The 16156-nt window shown below is 38.9% G+C and overlaps 1 protein-coding gene across 2 annotated transcripts in view; it reads right to left on the bottom strand.

Annotated features, from left to right (window-relative positions):
- BORCS5 (BLOC-1 related complex subunit 5) overlaps positions 1-15407 on the bottom strand; it is a 70760-nt gene extending 55353 nt beyond the window's left edge. The window contains exons 1-2 of one of the 2 annotated variants that reach the window (XM_081059833.1): positions 15313-15407; positions 13237-13380 (exon numbers count right to left, since the gene is read on the bottom strand). In XM_081059833.1, coding sequence (XP_080915959.1) covers positions 13237-13380; position 15313 — 145 coding nt within the window. In that variant the 5' untranslated portion in view covers positions 15314-15407. Of the gene's footprint in view, positions 1-13236; positions 13381-14937 lie in introns of both variants that reach the window. The other variant, XM_081059832.1, reaches the window with a different exon arrangement.
- Between the last annotated feature and the right edge of the window lie 749 nt (positions 15408-16156).

Below are 16156 nucleotides of genomic sequence, written 5' to 3'. Positions count from 1 at the left end.
AGTCACAAAAGATATGGAGAAACCACTCATGTATATTGCTAAATGAAAGAAGTTAATCTAAAAAGCCAACATACTATGATTCCAACTATACGACATTCTGAAAAGGAAAAGCTATGAACATGGTGAAAAGATTAGTGGTTGCCAAGGGTTCGGGAAGTAGAGAGGGAGGGAAGAACAGGTAGAGAACAAGGGATTTTTAGAGCAATGAAGCTATTCTGTATGATACAAATGTATTGGTGAATACATGTCATTTTACATTTGTCAAAACCTATAGAATGTACAACACAGAGAACCCTAATGTAAACTATGGACTTTAGTTAATAATGTATTAAATTTGGCTTATCAATTGTAATAAATGTATCACACTAATAGAAAAATGTTAATAATAGGGAAAACTGGAGGAGGAGTGGGTACAGGAGAATATGAGAACTCTTGTACTTCCCACTCAATTTTTTTTGTAAACCTAAAACTGCTTTAAAAAATAAAATATATTATTTCTAAAAGCACACATGGAGCATTTTCCAGGATAGATCATATACCAAGCCGTAAAGCAAATCTCATAAATAAATAGGATTTAAGTCCTACAAAGTATATTCCCTGACCACAATGGAATTAAATTATAAATCAACAACCAAAATAAATCTGTGAAATCCCCAAATATTTTGAACTTCAGCAACATACTTTTAAATTACCTGTTGGTCAAAGAAGAAATCAAAATGGAAACTAGAAAGAATTTTGAACTAAATGAAAATGAAAACACATCAAAATTTAAGATACAACTAAAGCAGTGCTTAGAAGAAAATTTATAGCTTTTAAATGCCTATTACAGAAAAAAAGATGTCAAATCAATAAACTAAACTTATACCTCAAGAAACTAAAAAGGTAAGTGTAAATTAAACCTAAACCAAGCAGAAGAAAGGAAAATAATAAAGATTAGAACAGAAAACAATGAAATAGAAAAACAACAGCGAAAACCAATGACACCAAAAGTTGGTTTACTGAACAGATTGACAAAACTGACAAATCTGTAGCCAGATTGACCAAGAAAAAAATGAAAAAAAAACTAAAATGGTCAAAATCAGGACTAGAAGAGGGACATCACTATTGACTTTACTGAAATTCAGAGGATTAAAAGGGAATATTATGAAAACTTTATGCCAACAAATTAGATAAATAAACAAATTCCTAGAAAGACAAAAATTTCCAAAACTGACTCAAGAAGAAATAGAAAATCTGAATAGACCTATACCAAGTAACGAAAATCTCAGGCAGTGGCTTCACTGTGAATTATATCAAATATTTAAAGAAGAAAAAAATACCAATTCTTCACGAACTCCTTCAGAAAATAGAGGAAATATATCCCAACTGATTTTATGAATCCAACATGTGTTACCCTCATACCAAAGGGATCACAAGAAAAACAAAACAAAACCTACAAACTTACCTTGTTTATGGTAAGTCAAAATGATCTGAATATCCAGGTATGTGCATGCAGACTTTCCTTTTATTCTAAATATATAAAGAAAGTACAGGAGTATATGTATATTTTTGAAGTATGCTTTATTGAGGATTTTGAAAATTTTCCAAGGTTATAAGTATATATAAAATTCATACACTGATTATAGAACCTAATTATACCCAACACTTCTACAAATATGAGATGTTCTTCCACTGTTGTTCTGGGTCCACAGGGTTATATAATCTAAGTAAAGTTGATGAAATATAGTAAAGCTCTGGGAAGACTCATTAGATTACTGTGAACATCCTGAAAAGGAGGGTGGGGGTATTTAAATAACAGTTTGAAGAGCCAACATTCAGGTGACACGGACTCCAGGGTCCTCAGAAGTTTTACTTCCCCATCTTCAAAGGAACTCACTTTTGCCTTAAGCCATCCTAGTAGATGTCTATCCTAACAATTCTACAAGGTAGGAGATTCTAAAACCTTCCTTCGAACATCTGACTTCTCAGTAGAAAACTTAGTCCAAGTATAACTGTGATCTTTTCTAAGACAATATTATATTTTTGAACTTTTTAATTTCTAAAATAATTTAACTTTGAGAAAAGCTGCATAAAGTATAGGGTTCCCATAATCCCTTTACTAGCCTCCCCTAGTATTAACATAGTAAATAACTAGACTATAATTATCAAAAGCAAGAAATTAACATGGGTACAATACAATCAACTAAAACTACACCTTATTCAAATTACCATGTTTTCCACCAATGTCCTTTTCGGTTCTAGGATCCAATTCAGGACCCCACATTGCATGTCTCCTTAGTCTCCTCCAATCTATGACAATTCTTCGGTCACTCCGTGTCTTTCATGACTTTGACTCTTACAAAAAACAGTGGTCAGTTATTTTATAGAATGTTCCTAATATTTTTTTCTGGTTTAATAATATTATCAACAACAATCATTTATTGAGGGTTTACTAAGTGCCAGGCGCTATGCTAAGCTCTCCATCTACTTAATCTGTTTTAACTAGAAGTGTTTTTAATAGACTTTAGAGCAGAAGCATTTTAAAATCAAAGAGTAATCATCTTTAATTCACCCTTCTTCAAGAGCTAGTGTTTTGTAAATTACAAAGCATTACCAAACATATTATTATTCACCCACCCCAATATCCTTTAATGTCTTCTTCCCCTAATAAATATTAAGTCCAAGTATAAGCCTTTAAATTCAGGGTCTAAAGATCCTCTCTGGATCTTTACTGCTCATATTTTCCTACCCTTAAATCTTGGTTCATTAGTTTTCTCACTTGTGCTTGCCCTCCCTCTTCGTCTCTAAATACCCTTCCTTGAGGACATCTCCAATCACTGCCCTTAGCTCCCAGCAGCTACTGATCCTCTGAAATCCGACAGAATTTAATGAGTGCAGTCCTAATCTGGTACAGACACTACGCTGAACTATGGGCACATGTTTTTGTAGGTTTTTGTCTCCCAGGTGAAACTTTGAGAGGATTTGTGGCCTTTTGCCCTTATGACATCTAGTATACTACTCATATACATTGACTGCATATCTACCGAGTGCCAAGCTTTATGCTAGGCCCTGAGAAATTAAGAGATGATTAAGATACATTCCCAAGTCTTGAGAAATTTTTGGTGTAATAAAATTTGAGTACAGTGATAGATAGGCTGAAAATAGTTTTCTCTTAAAAAAAATAAGATCTCTAGAAATTTCTTGTGGCAGTAAAGATTTTCTTTTTCTGTAATTATAGATTACTAATGTGTCACAGAACATGTATATTTTCCAACTAGCTTGTGCTTGAAGTAAGCTGTGACCTGGTTTTATGAGAAATCCAGATGCTACAGAGTAAACCTAATTAGCTAAAGGCCTTTGCAAGTACTGCCACAGGTTGCTGCCGGTTCAACCAGTTTGCTAATAGTTTTAGTCTAGTGACATCTAGTGGCAAAAGTGTTGTTAAAAACATAACTGCTGTAAAACTGCATTCAACAGAGGCCATTTTATGAAAAAAAATGGCAAAATATGAATGAACTATGATATTTATTAACATTAAAGAATGTTTCACTGTCTCTGGCCTATATAACTGTTAAGTGCTCTCAGTGAGATTTATCATTTTTGTCCTTTTCTTGTAGCTGGTAAATATTAATCTTGATACAATATAAGATTTACTGAAATAAAAGATACTAACATTTTAACTGTAAGGTAGAGAAAAACCCTCAGTTCAAAAGACTGAATGAAGAACAAAGCAGTACCTGTGAAATATGGCTGCTCCCAAAATCTTGCAGTTCAAAACTTCATTTTTGTTTACATGTATTTGCTTACTAACACTTTATATTTTGGTAAACATGTTTAGAAACTTTTGTTAATGATATTTATCAGCTCATATGAGGCAAATAATGATCTATCCAAACTCATTCTTTAAAGTATCATTTTCTATTTCATTGGCTTTCTGTGAAATTGAATTTTGGTGGAAAAAATATTTAAACATTATCAAAACTGGTGACTTTTAACAGATTTGTCTACAAATATGAATTCTCAATTAATCCAAAATTTAATATACAGACATTCAATATGAATCAGTTTTAATAATGGAGTCATCCAAAAATAGTAAAAACCTAATAACATATTCCAAAGTACTCTTTTGCTAACCACAACTCTTTTTAAAAAATATCTTAAAAAGTTGTCTTAAAAATCATTTAGTTGAATGACCTAATAGTTCTGTGATCTCAAGTAGGAGATTCAAGTTCATAAAATTCTAACTCAATGTTTTCAATGTGTGATCCTTGGAACCATTTCAGAATCACCTAGTTTAACATACAGATGCCTTACATTTGAACCTACTAAATCAGACTCAGTGTGGGATTCTACAATCAGCATTTTTTAAAAAGTTTCTCTGGTGGCTTATGCATAATAGTTTTGAAAATAATTACTATCAAGACTATGAATATAAATTCTTCTAAGTTTCTCTGATTCTAGCCAACATTTCCTGCTTCTCTCACACAGAGTAATTTGTTCTATCCTTTAGGTTCTCTAAAGGGTTACACTTATTTATAGCACTTACCATGTTGAATGACAATTTATCTGTTAACCTAGTTTTTCCCTCACTAGACTGTGAAGCTTCATGGGAAGTAACAATGTTTTTATTTTTGTATCTCTAGCGTAACAATATCTGATGAATAGCAAGAGCTCAATGAATTTGGTTAAATGAATAATGGATATATGAAACATATCCCTTCTAAAAAGATGATGTGAGTTTCTATCAGCAATTCCAAATACTCTACAATTAGCATCAAATTAACCTCTCTAATACTCCATTACAATTTGGGGATTGGGAGAATGGAATTTTTTTTTAAATTCTGGGAACACCTTTCAAACCTCAGTTTTCCTAAATAAATATTTCAGTCTCAAATGCTAGTGTGTATAAAAATAGAAGAATTTTTATATGATTTTCGAAAAAGAAGAAAAATTGAAGATGACTACCAGAACTTTATACTATTCGGCCTTAGTGTTTCTAGGCTGTCAACAGAAACTACTGACAAACCAGATCCATAAAAAGAAATATATACATCTTTATTGTCACATTCCAGGAGTAATCGGCTAGCTCAGAGAGGAAATGATATTGCTTAGGAAGATATATCCTTGGATACCACCTAAAAGAAACCAGGTAGATTTTGTTTAAATTCATAATATAACACAAATTAAAAGTTTAAAGAAACGAAAAAGAATAGCTAATCACTACACAAACTACCTGACAGTTAATTATTCCAGTAAGTTAGTGTTTCATATGGCTTGAAATTAAAATCAGAATTTAACCTGCATACTTATGGGTATCTAGACTAAGACACGAAAATCAATGCAGTATATTACTAGATACAATTTTGGTCAAAAAATTCTTTTGGCATCTTTCAATTCTATTTATTTATATGGAACACTCTTTAAACCATGAATACCCTCCCTGACCCTCTCTTTTCTATATGGCTACTTCCTATTCATTCCTCAAATCCCAGCTCACATGTTCCTTCCTCTGTGAAGCTTGCCCCAAATTCCCAGGTCAAATTAATGATTCTCTCTTCCATGCACGTCTAGGATTTTGAACACATGACCATTATTACTCATACTATATTATTATGAGTTATTTACCTGTCTAAAACACACAAAACTATAAGCTCCGAAAAGGCAGCATCTGTATTACATTCTTTGTATCTCCACTACCTGGAACACTAGCAGACTCTTGGCAGGCGTTTACCAATATATTGAGAAATGAATGACCAATGTTGTAATAAAAGACTGTTGGCATGAAGCTCTCCAATAAAATGGAAGAAATGGCAGTGGACATAAAAATATGGACTAAAAAGCATTTTTCTAAGAGGATTTCTGCTTCTGCCCACGAAAGATTAACTACTATAATGGGTTCTGGTCAAGCACAACTGGAAAACCAGACAAAATTTTTGGCACACTCTCTTCAAATCGTGTCTAACAGTCAGTGAAGGGCTTTGTTCCCTGAGAGAAGGAAACAAGTGAGCCCTATCGTTTCCCCAGACCAGAGAGGAACATCCATGAAGAACCCAGCGGTCTCGGTGAGTTGAAGACAACGCTCCAGGCAGTGGAGCTTGGGGAGACTCAGGCGTGCGTCTAGGATTTACACGACACAACGTGGGAGAGGAGGGAGCTCCACGCAGAGGGCCCTGGAGATCTGCACAGGGCACCCTCAAATACCTGGCTGCACACGACGCTGAAAACTTACGAAGTGAGTTTCCACAAAGCTGGAGAATAGCTACAGGAAAGCAGTAGGCCAAACAATTTCTGACACTCAGGCAGGGCTAAGAGCACCCACCGTCCGGAGCGGAGAGACTTCGTAATACATGGGGCATCGGCAGAGCGTGCAGAACAGTAGTGCCTTAGCAGCGAGGCTTAATTAAACTAGACTAAAGGCTGCCCGGATGAGCCCTAACAAAACTTAAAAGCCAGCTGAGAAAGGGCAAAAATGATAACTTAACCTTAGAACAGAACAAAGTCCAGTATCCTTTAAAGGAATAAAACTAAATCCAGCACCCAAAAATATAAAATACACAGTGTTTGGCATACAATAAAAAATCTCCAAGCATGCAAAGCAGCAGGAAAATAGGATTTGTAGCAAGGAGAAAGTTCATTCAATAAAAAAGTAGATCCAGAAATGATGGACTAGTAGACAAGAAAGTTAAAAGTTATTATAAATATACTCTTTCAAAAAGTAGAGGAAAACATAAGCATGATAAGCAGAGAAATGAAAACCTTTTTTTAAAGGGGGGAGGGGCATCTTTAGCTGAAAAATATAATTATCTGAAATTTAAAATACACTACATAGGATTAAGAGCAGTATAGCTACATGACTGAAATAAAGACCACTGAACCTTACACAGCAATAAAAATTATCCAAAGTAAGGACAGAAAGGAAAAAGATTTTTTTTAAATTGAAAAGTGAGTGACCTGTGAAAAAATATCAAGTGGTCTAACATAGAAACTGGGAGTCCCACCAAAGGGGGAGGGAGGAAAATCATGAAATTAAAAGGAAGGTAGATTTAATAAATGGGATGGAAACCTATGTTAAAGAAAAGAGAAGAGTGGGGTGTGGACTGAGAAAAATTTCAGGCATGACAAGACACCACGAGTAGCCCTCCAAAGAAGCAAACGTTGACGAAATGATGTCAGAGCCTGACCTTAGAACTTCAAGAATGAAAGACAAGAAGAAAGAACACAGGGGCAGTATGTAGTGGCCATGCAGTCAAGAAATTTGGCAGCAGAGAGAGAAAGAGAAAGCATGGTAGCCAGGAGAGGCACTGTAGTCAAAGAAGGTAATTTTGTCTTTTTTCTATTTAAAAGATGGAAAAATCTATATATCTAAACAAGAAGAAAGCAGTTAAGCTAGATGCTGGGGACAAGGAAAGTATGGAAGCAAAGTCCCAGCAAATGCAGGAAAAAGTTAAACGGAGAAGCATTAAGTTTCAGAGAAAAGCAGAGACACCTTCTCTAAGGCTTAATGCAAGGAAACGAGAATGGATGCAGGCACAGAGATTTAAGGGGGTGAAGGAAAAAGTGAGGCTGCTCTCACAAAAAGTCTTCATCTTCTCAATCAGTTTAAAGGGTCTATTTGGCTGGGGCTTCCCACTCTTCTGAGTAAGGTTCCCTTGCTGTTTAACAGCCATGTTTAAAAGGTTAGAAATGCCCATCGGTAGATGACTGGATTAAGAAGCTGTGGTACATTTATACAATGGAGTATTACGCAGCCATAAAGAAGAAAGAAATCTTATCATTTGCAACAACATGGATGGATCTAGAGAACATTATGTTAAGTGAAATAAGTCAGAAAGAGAAAGACAAGTACCATATGATCTCACTTATATGCAGAATCTAAAGAAAAGAATATGTGAATGAACTAATCAGAAACAGTTTTGGGGACACAAAGAAAAAACCGAGAGTGGTTAGATGGGTGTGTGTGGGGGGGTTGGGCATAAGGGGAAAGGTGAAGGGATTAGGAAGCAGCTGGTAACCACAAGATGGCCTCAGGGTTTTTTGAAAATTAATTTGGGGAACGTATTCAATAATGTTGTAAAGATTTTGTTGGGTATCCGATGGACATGCGTCCTATTTGGGAGACCACCTCAGGGATACTGTGGATGCCTGATCATGGCATTGTACACCAGAAGCTAAACATTAATGAATGCCAACTATAATTTTATATATATAATGTGATGTCTCGGTGCGAGGTCGGAGGGATAGTGGATGGGGGGAGGGGGGTTCACAGTGTGAGGGATATAAATGATGAACGTCTAAGTATTACCTTGTCTTGTACACCTGAAACGAATAAATTAAAATTAAAAAAAGGTTAACTGAACAGCTGTTACACATACAAATAAATCTACAAGATCATCAGGAATAAATTATCAACTTTTCAAATATGGTGCCTGGGGGAAACTATTCCCTTAGGATCAACCCTGGGCTTAGAAGTTACCTTTGAGACATTCATAGAGGACTGCTCTGATTAAGATCCACTTTCTCATCCCCTCCTTCAGCGCTCCATTTTCCAATGCAGAGAGAGGTAAGGCCTGGCACCTGGCAGAAACAGGTGGCTGACAAATGCAAAGACTTTCTACCTTTATTTTACTTGTTTGGCTAATCGATGAGTGGGTGAAAAAGATGTGAAGAAACTGGTCACTGGAAATCTTGCTCCCTCATGTTCTCCTTATCACTCTTTTCCATCCAGTCATTCCTCCCTAGCTTCAACCTCAAGCACTAATTCTCGATGTTCCGCACAATTCGAGAGCCTTCACTGCTGTTCCATGAGATCTGGCTCCATTAAGAAAAGCCCCTAGCTCTTTATAATTGTCAACATCTCCTTCACATACATCATGTTCGTTACAAGCAAACGCAGAGCTCCCAACAGCGCTGCTTAGTATCACTGAAGCATCTATACTGTCTGACTTTCCTCCTTGGTAACAAGGACAGTCCCTTCCTTAGGCCGCAAGACAATCTTTTTTTTAATTAAAGTTTATTGGAGTGACAATTGTTAGTGAAATTACATAGATTTCAGGTGTACAATTCTGTATTACACCATCTATAAATCCCATTGTGCGTTCACCACCCAGAGTCAGTTCTCCTTCCAACACCATATATTTGATCCCCCTTACCCTCATCTCCCTCCCCCCACCCCCTTTACCCTCTGACAACCACTAAACTATTGTCTGTGTCTATGAGTTTTTGTTTCTCATTTGTTTGTCTTGTTCTTTTGTTGTTTTTGGTTTATATACCACATATCAGTGAAATCGTATGGTTCTCTGCTTTTTCTGAGCAAGACAATCTTATGTTGTATCCAAGGTCAGTAACAAAAATGATAGGTCAGTTGCAAAGAATGTCATATGTATGCCTGTGCGTGAGTGTATATGTAGGCACATATTCACTGCCTGGAGTAAATAGAATAATTATTTTTATAACTTATACATATAACATCAATATTGCATTTATCTTATGAATATTTCATTACTATAGAATGACATAAAACAATGGGATTCATTAAAAATTATGAGGGGTTAAGTTTTAAGAAATCTACAGAGCTTGTTTAACCCCTGGGAATCCAACTAATTTGTATCAAATCTACATTTTGACGTTGTGTTCTGTGTCGTGCGGGGTGTCACGCGGGAGACCCTGCTCGCTGCGCCATGTGTCATACAGGGCGGCCTGAGGGGTCTCTGCTCCCGCTCCCCACATAAGAACACAGGATATGGTGAGGCCAAAAGGGAACACCCACGGAGCCATAGGTAGGGGAGTCACACCACTATAGTCGCACTGGCGGCTGGGCTGGAGACACAGGAAGCAGGAGCCACAGGATCCGCTACTTGCTGTCCGCCTCTCTGCAATCTGCAATCCACACTCTGCCACCATCTTCTTGCTAGGCCCCATTTTCCTGCTAGTGTAGCCACGGCAGTTATATTAGTGGCCAGTGGGTCACTGTACAGCTGACGGCCAACTAGACACAGCTGATGGCCATCCAATCACAGTTGATGGCCATTTACTACCTGAGCCAGCACCTTTCCACATGAGGGCGAGAGCCTGGAAACTGCTCTCTGGGACTCTGTCCCCATATTCTGTGTGGCCATTTAGTGCTACTTTCTAATCTTTTAATTTTAATTTTCTATTAAATGCTTTACATTTCAAAATAAATTGCTAATTCAGGGACTGCCGTGAAAAACAAATTCTGTGGACTTGAAAAAAAAAGGAAAAGATATTTAGCCTTAGGATGGAACATAAATTATACTCTGGTATATTTATCCAAAAGAGTTAAGACCAAAGAAAGAATCTGCTTGCTTATTAAAAATGCAAACATTACCTCAGTCATACAAATAGCCTCAAACTCGCCCAGCCAACTGCCTCTGCAGATCACCCACCAGCATTAGCATTTCATCATGTGACATTATGGAACAATAGTGAACTCTGTGTAATACTTGAATATATTGTTTTGAAAGAATAAACTGTCATTAACTTGAATAAAAGCTTTCTGAAATCAAACCTGGTGGGTAGAGCCCTCACTGTGTGGCCCTTTTACTACTTTGAGAAATAGCCTCATCCTGAAAGCAGTAAAGGGGGAAAAAGAGATCAGAGTATAAAGGCAACAGTGACGAGTAGCCCTCGCAGCCGCTCAGCGGGCAGCCAGCAGGGCTTTAAATTACCAGGCAGAACAATGTCAAAGCAGGAGGCGCTGCAACAAATGCTGTACCTAAAACCCCAAACTCACACCCATCACTCGATTTCCTATTGCAGCCTAGTCTAGTGATTTGGATAATGGGCTTTGCTAGAATTGGAAACTGAGTTGTAGTCTATGTACAAAATCGTCAAACACTCGATGTCCTGATGCCATCTCAAGATGGGCTATCACTTATAGCCATGTGACTTTAGGCAATGAATTTAAGCTCTGAGCACCAATGTTTTCATCTACAAAAAGGAAAGAATAATAGCTATCATGCAGAGGTATGGGAGAGGGGATTAGCTACTCTAATTATCATAATTATACTTATTATTTCCACCCACTTGTCCTCTTTGCCTATCTTTACTAATCACTGTCCAAATGTTTCTACTTTACAAGTCAAACATGAGCATCAACTTAAATGCTCAGTTTTTTTATTTGTTTGTTTCCTTCAGTTTGGTCATTGCCACATGCTGCCATTTCTATTTCCATGCCACTCTTATCAAGTGATTTCTCTACTTCCCAAATCCTAGATCACCTCTTAATTGCAGCATGCTACTTTCCTGCTTTCCTCTCTCCCGCATCTATTCTCAACATTCTCAACAACCAAGGTTCAAAGAGGTGAAAAACAAAGCCCACCTAGCATAGCAAGTTGGTGGCCAAGTTCCAGTTAAAACCTAGGTATCAACGCAACCAAGTTCAGCTGCATTGCATTAACTGAACCATATTAATTGTTCACCTTTAGGGTTCCCAGTGATGAGGTTAGCTTCCCTTAACACCAAGTATTTTTCTAGATGCTTCCCCTACTCATCAATTTATTATCAAAATATGAATTATTTCAAATGCTTAAAAAAGAAATACTGGGGTGGCCAGTTAGCTCAGTTGGTTAGAGCATGGTGCTAGTAACACCAAGGTTGCCGGTTTGATCCCCACATGGGCCACAGTGAGCTGCACCCTCCTTAAAAAATAATAATAATAAAATACTAATCACAGAAAATTATTAACTATATCTCAAAGTTCTGGGGGGTTTTTTTGGTTTTTGTTTTTGTTTTTAGTATTTCCGTAAAGTGGGGACCAACACTAGCCACACAAGACCTCACCCAGACTAGAAGACTTTGGGAGGCGCGAGCACGCAGTTACCAGGAAGCAGAGCCATGAAAATCGTGACTGTAGGCAGTACAACAGGCCATTCCAGAAGGGAAGGCGCATAGAATCCCACTGCCACCTCTAAGTAGCTAAAGACAACGGCTGTATTTCTGAATCCGATTTTACAAGGTTTATGTGGAGATGGAAATTTCATTAATGTTGGCTTCTTTGGAGAATCACATTATTCCTCCAAATCATGAAAACTAATAAGAAGATGAGTAATAGTACGTAATGTGTTGTTTTATGCAAGAACCAGAAGAGTTTCCCAAAGTGTAACCCTGAGGACTGTGGGGAACAGACTGAAAGCTTGTATCTTCTCATTTGTAAAACAGATGAAGTGCTAGGAAGAATGGGATGATATATGGATCATCTATAAAGCCCTGGTTGTTTCTATATTTTTGTTTTTTAAGTACAGGGTGGAATAGTGTAACTAGTAAAGGATTTGACATCAGTGATGAAGGTTCAAGTTCAACCTCTCTATCGGCCAACTGTCTGATCTGGCACAAATGAGCTAAACATGTTTAATGATATAAGAATTAAAGGAATGATATATGTGTGAGGGGTTTTAAAATAGCTATATAAATGTATGATGTTTTATATGACTGTATGTTGTACCATGTTAATATACTAGAACCTTATGTTCATTTATATATCCTAATCTTTTGGGGAAAGAGGGAGACAGAAAAAGAAGGCCTTAACAGCAGAAACCATTAATAGAAAATAATCACCACTATTTAAGTAGTTTATATTTACTATTATAAAATTAACAAATATAAAATAAAATTAGTAATGAATGATAAAATCCATATTGAAAGGTAACGACTTCAGTATACACTAGTCAGGAGGGCTGATGGTTTGTACATACTCTCTCCCCTCAATACACACACTCTCCTCCCATATAAAATGGTTGCGAAAATTAATTACAAGTGTATATCAGTAGTCATGGAGATTTCCTCTATAGATCTGAACTAATCAACCCATACTCCAGACTGCAAATAAGAATAAAAATCTTTTTGTGGAAATATAACACGAGAGGGCCAACTCCGACACCATTCATTCATTCCCTCATTCATTTATTCAGTCCCTACTTTATACCAGGCTCTATTCCAAGTGCTGAGGATTCAACAGTAAACAAAACAAAGAACTACCATGGAGCACACATTCTAGAAAAAAAATACAGATAATAACCCACTAAACTATGCTGTAGGTCAATGACAATTAAGTGCTACAGAGAAAAACAGGCAGGGAAAAGGCTTGCAGTTCTAAACAGGGCAGTTAAGGAAGGCTTCACAGAGAAGATGCCATTTAAGTACAGACCTAAAGGAGATAAAACACATGGCTATCTGGGGAGAGCAGTGGGACTATGCAAACCTTTCCAGCAAGTCCCGATAAGTCAGAATGTAAGACCTTACCTTTCAAAAGTGGTTGGAAGGTTGGAATCTCTTGCAATTTGATGACATCAGGATCGTTGCTGACGTTCCGTGAGGCCTGGGAGCCCTGAGCTACGACCACAATGTCATCCATCTTGGCTCTATGCTTAGCTGGAGAAGGGGTCACTGAAAATAGAGTTACACTGGTCAGGAGTTTCATGTTAGTCAGCCACCTGTCTCACCAACGCTGTTTTCACTGTAGTCATTAAAAAGTCCTAAGTTAAAAAAAACTACAAACGCTAACTGGATTTATCATGAGGTGGAAGCTTAGGTAAGGGAAATGAATTATGGAGAACCTCTATTTCCTATAGTATTTTTAAAAACTCAGACATTACAGGGATATACATATATATATATATATATATATGTGTGTATATATATATGTATATATATATATATACATATATATATGAAACTATTTTTGTGATTAAAACTATTTTGTGACTCAGCACACAAAAAATAGGCAGATTGTGTTTTTTGTTTTTTTTTTCAGATTGTGTTTTAAGTTTTTACTTCTTAGATCTTCCTGATGTTTGTCTGTATTTTACCAATGAGGAAATAAGGATACAAAATTTGGCTGTGACTTGCCCAAGGTCAACAATGCTAAAAACAGAGCTGGGAAAAGAGTTGGAGGTATATGGGCTGTTGGTATACATGGCCCATTACCGTGACAGTGCGCTTGCAAAACTGTCTAGCCACCTATCACAGCAAACCAAGTATATTTAATGTGGATCCCACTCATGGGGGAAAAAACTCTGAAACTCAACCCTAGATGATGGGTCTATTCCTAAAGCACCACTCCCTTCACCCTTAAAGTTACAGGCATTAGTCCAACAAGGTCAGAAATAATCAGTAGGTCCCTTCTAGGCTGATGCAAAATTCACCAACTTGGAAGACTGCTAGAGAGGCAGGTCAATTTCAGGTCTCTTAGGAAGATGTAATCCATTTGGGGGGAACTGATTCAAGCCATCAAGGGCTCTTTGGCCCCAGACATCCTCCTCTCCCCAAATATCTTCCTGGTTGGATGAACCTTTAACATATTTTTACACTCCAGACGGTAGTATTTGCAGGCTCATCAGTCAAGTCTTAAAGGCTGATCCAAGGAAGCCACAGCACTGCCCTGCCTCCTAGAGGCTAGAGTCTCCTACGGCACGACATTCACTCTTCTACAATCTCTGCTACTTTTATTGCTCTTCAAGAAAATGTCTCTTAACCTTTCTTGGTAATTTACCTAACGCACCCAAGGGTTGAAAGAGATCGTACACCTGTCACACATCCCTTCTGAAAAAAAGCTCTAAGATCGGTTTTAAGAAAGACCTGATCCATCCACTGTGAGAGCTATTAATAAACCTCACTGTCAGTCCTGAGCACTAACGCCAGTAATTAATTAGGCCATCTTTTACATAGGCTGTAGCTGGAAGAAACAAGCTGTTTTTGAAAGTAATGGGCACGGGCACCCCATCCATGCTGGCTCGGCTTGCCGTCGCAGGCGCTCACTTCCATCAGAAGAATCAAGGTTAGGACAGAGGATTACTTTTTTTTTTTTTTTTTTGTAGGACAAAAGCACGGGGAGGGCTTTCTGTGCGCTCCGGTCCGCCGGTCCCGGATCCCCCTAGGCTGGGAGGCAGCCCGCTCCAAGGCAGGCAGGGCTGGCTGCAGGAGGATGGAAGTCAGGGCACCGACCTGAGGAGTTCAGATCGTTGGCTCGGCTCTCGGCCTCGGAGCTCTGCTCACTGCCCATGGTGCCGGCAGCGGGGGCAGCGGAGGAACGGCGGGACCGGCGGTCACCGCTCCAGCGGTGGGGACACAGGGCAGGGGCCGGGACCGGGACGGGATGCTACGCCCAGGCGGGGCGCCGCAGGGGGACCGCGGTGTGCGGATGGTGCGTCCGGCCCGCGCAGGGAACACGATCGGGGGGGATGGGGATGCCTTATTTGGGGAACGGCCCGGCTGCGCGCTAGTCGCCCGCCTTCTTTAGGGGAAACCCAAAGAGAGGAGGCGGCGAACGCCGGGCATCAGCAGTGCCTGCGACCGGCGGGCGGCGCCGCTCTCACTCACTCGCGCAGACGCCGCAGGCTGGCTCCTTCCGGGACGCCGATTGGTGGCGCGGGCTGCGAGCGGCCGTCAGTTCCGGGTTAGAGGGCCACCGCCTCTCGCCTGAGGGTGGGCGGGTAGACGCTAGCCGGCTACTGGGACAACGCCCCCTTAAAGGGCCCGACCGCCTGAAAACTAGACCCGCCCCAAAGGGTTGGCCCTTCCCTATTGTAATGATGCGTCCCCTTTAAGCACCACCCACCCATTAGGTACTTTATCTCTGTCTTTAGAACGTTACAAAATAAGTGTTTATAACTTTGTTTTACAGATAGAGAGAAGTGCTAGATAGACTTAGGATCCGAATCCACAAATGTGCATGCACAGCTCCTGTTTCAGATCTGAAAGGTGGGGGTGTCTCAGTGGACAACCATACAAAAAATACCAGATGGTGAAAGGAGCTGGAAATGAGACAAAAATGAAGAAACAGAAAATGCTGGTTCACGTGTTAGAGTGTGTGTGCATCTTCAAAGGAAAGTGGATGCTACTATAGTCCAGCCACTTTCTGGACACCGTGACAATTACTGGCAAGGCGCCGTTCTGAAACAAGCAGAGAGAAAGGAGTACCGTTAGTACAAACGGAAACGGCCAGTGTGAGCAGGTCAAGGACGTGGACCTAGCAATGCAATGCCATCAAGGAGTTGGGTGGCTCTGGGATTCTCAGAACTTCGCAACTCATTTTATATCATTTGCTTCACGAAATATCAAGCAAATCCCCTGAGATCTTATATATGGAAAGATAATCTCAAAAGGAGTGCCCAATTCACTAAATGATTAAGTCCCTTGTATTCTATATCACAGACATGTCCCC

This window comes from Rhinolophus hipposideros (assembly GCF_964194185.1).
Source record: "Rhinolophus hipposideros genome assembly, chromosome: 9".
Taxonomy (NCBI): Eukaryota; Metazoa; Chordata; class Mammalia; order Chiroptera; family Rhinolophidae; genus Rhinolophus; species Rhinolophus hipposideros.
Note: the sequence above shows the minus strand (reverse complement) of the source record. Positions and strands in the feature narration are given on the sequence as shown.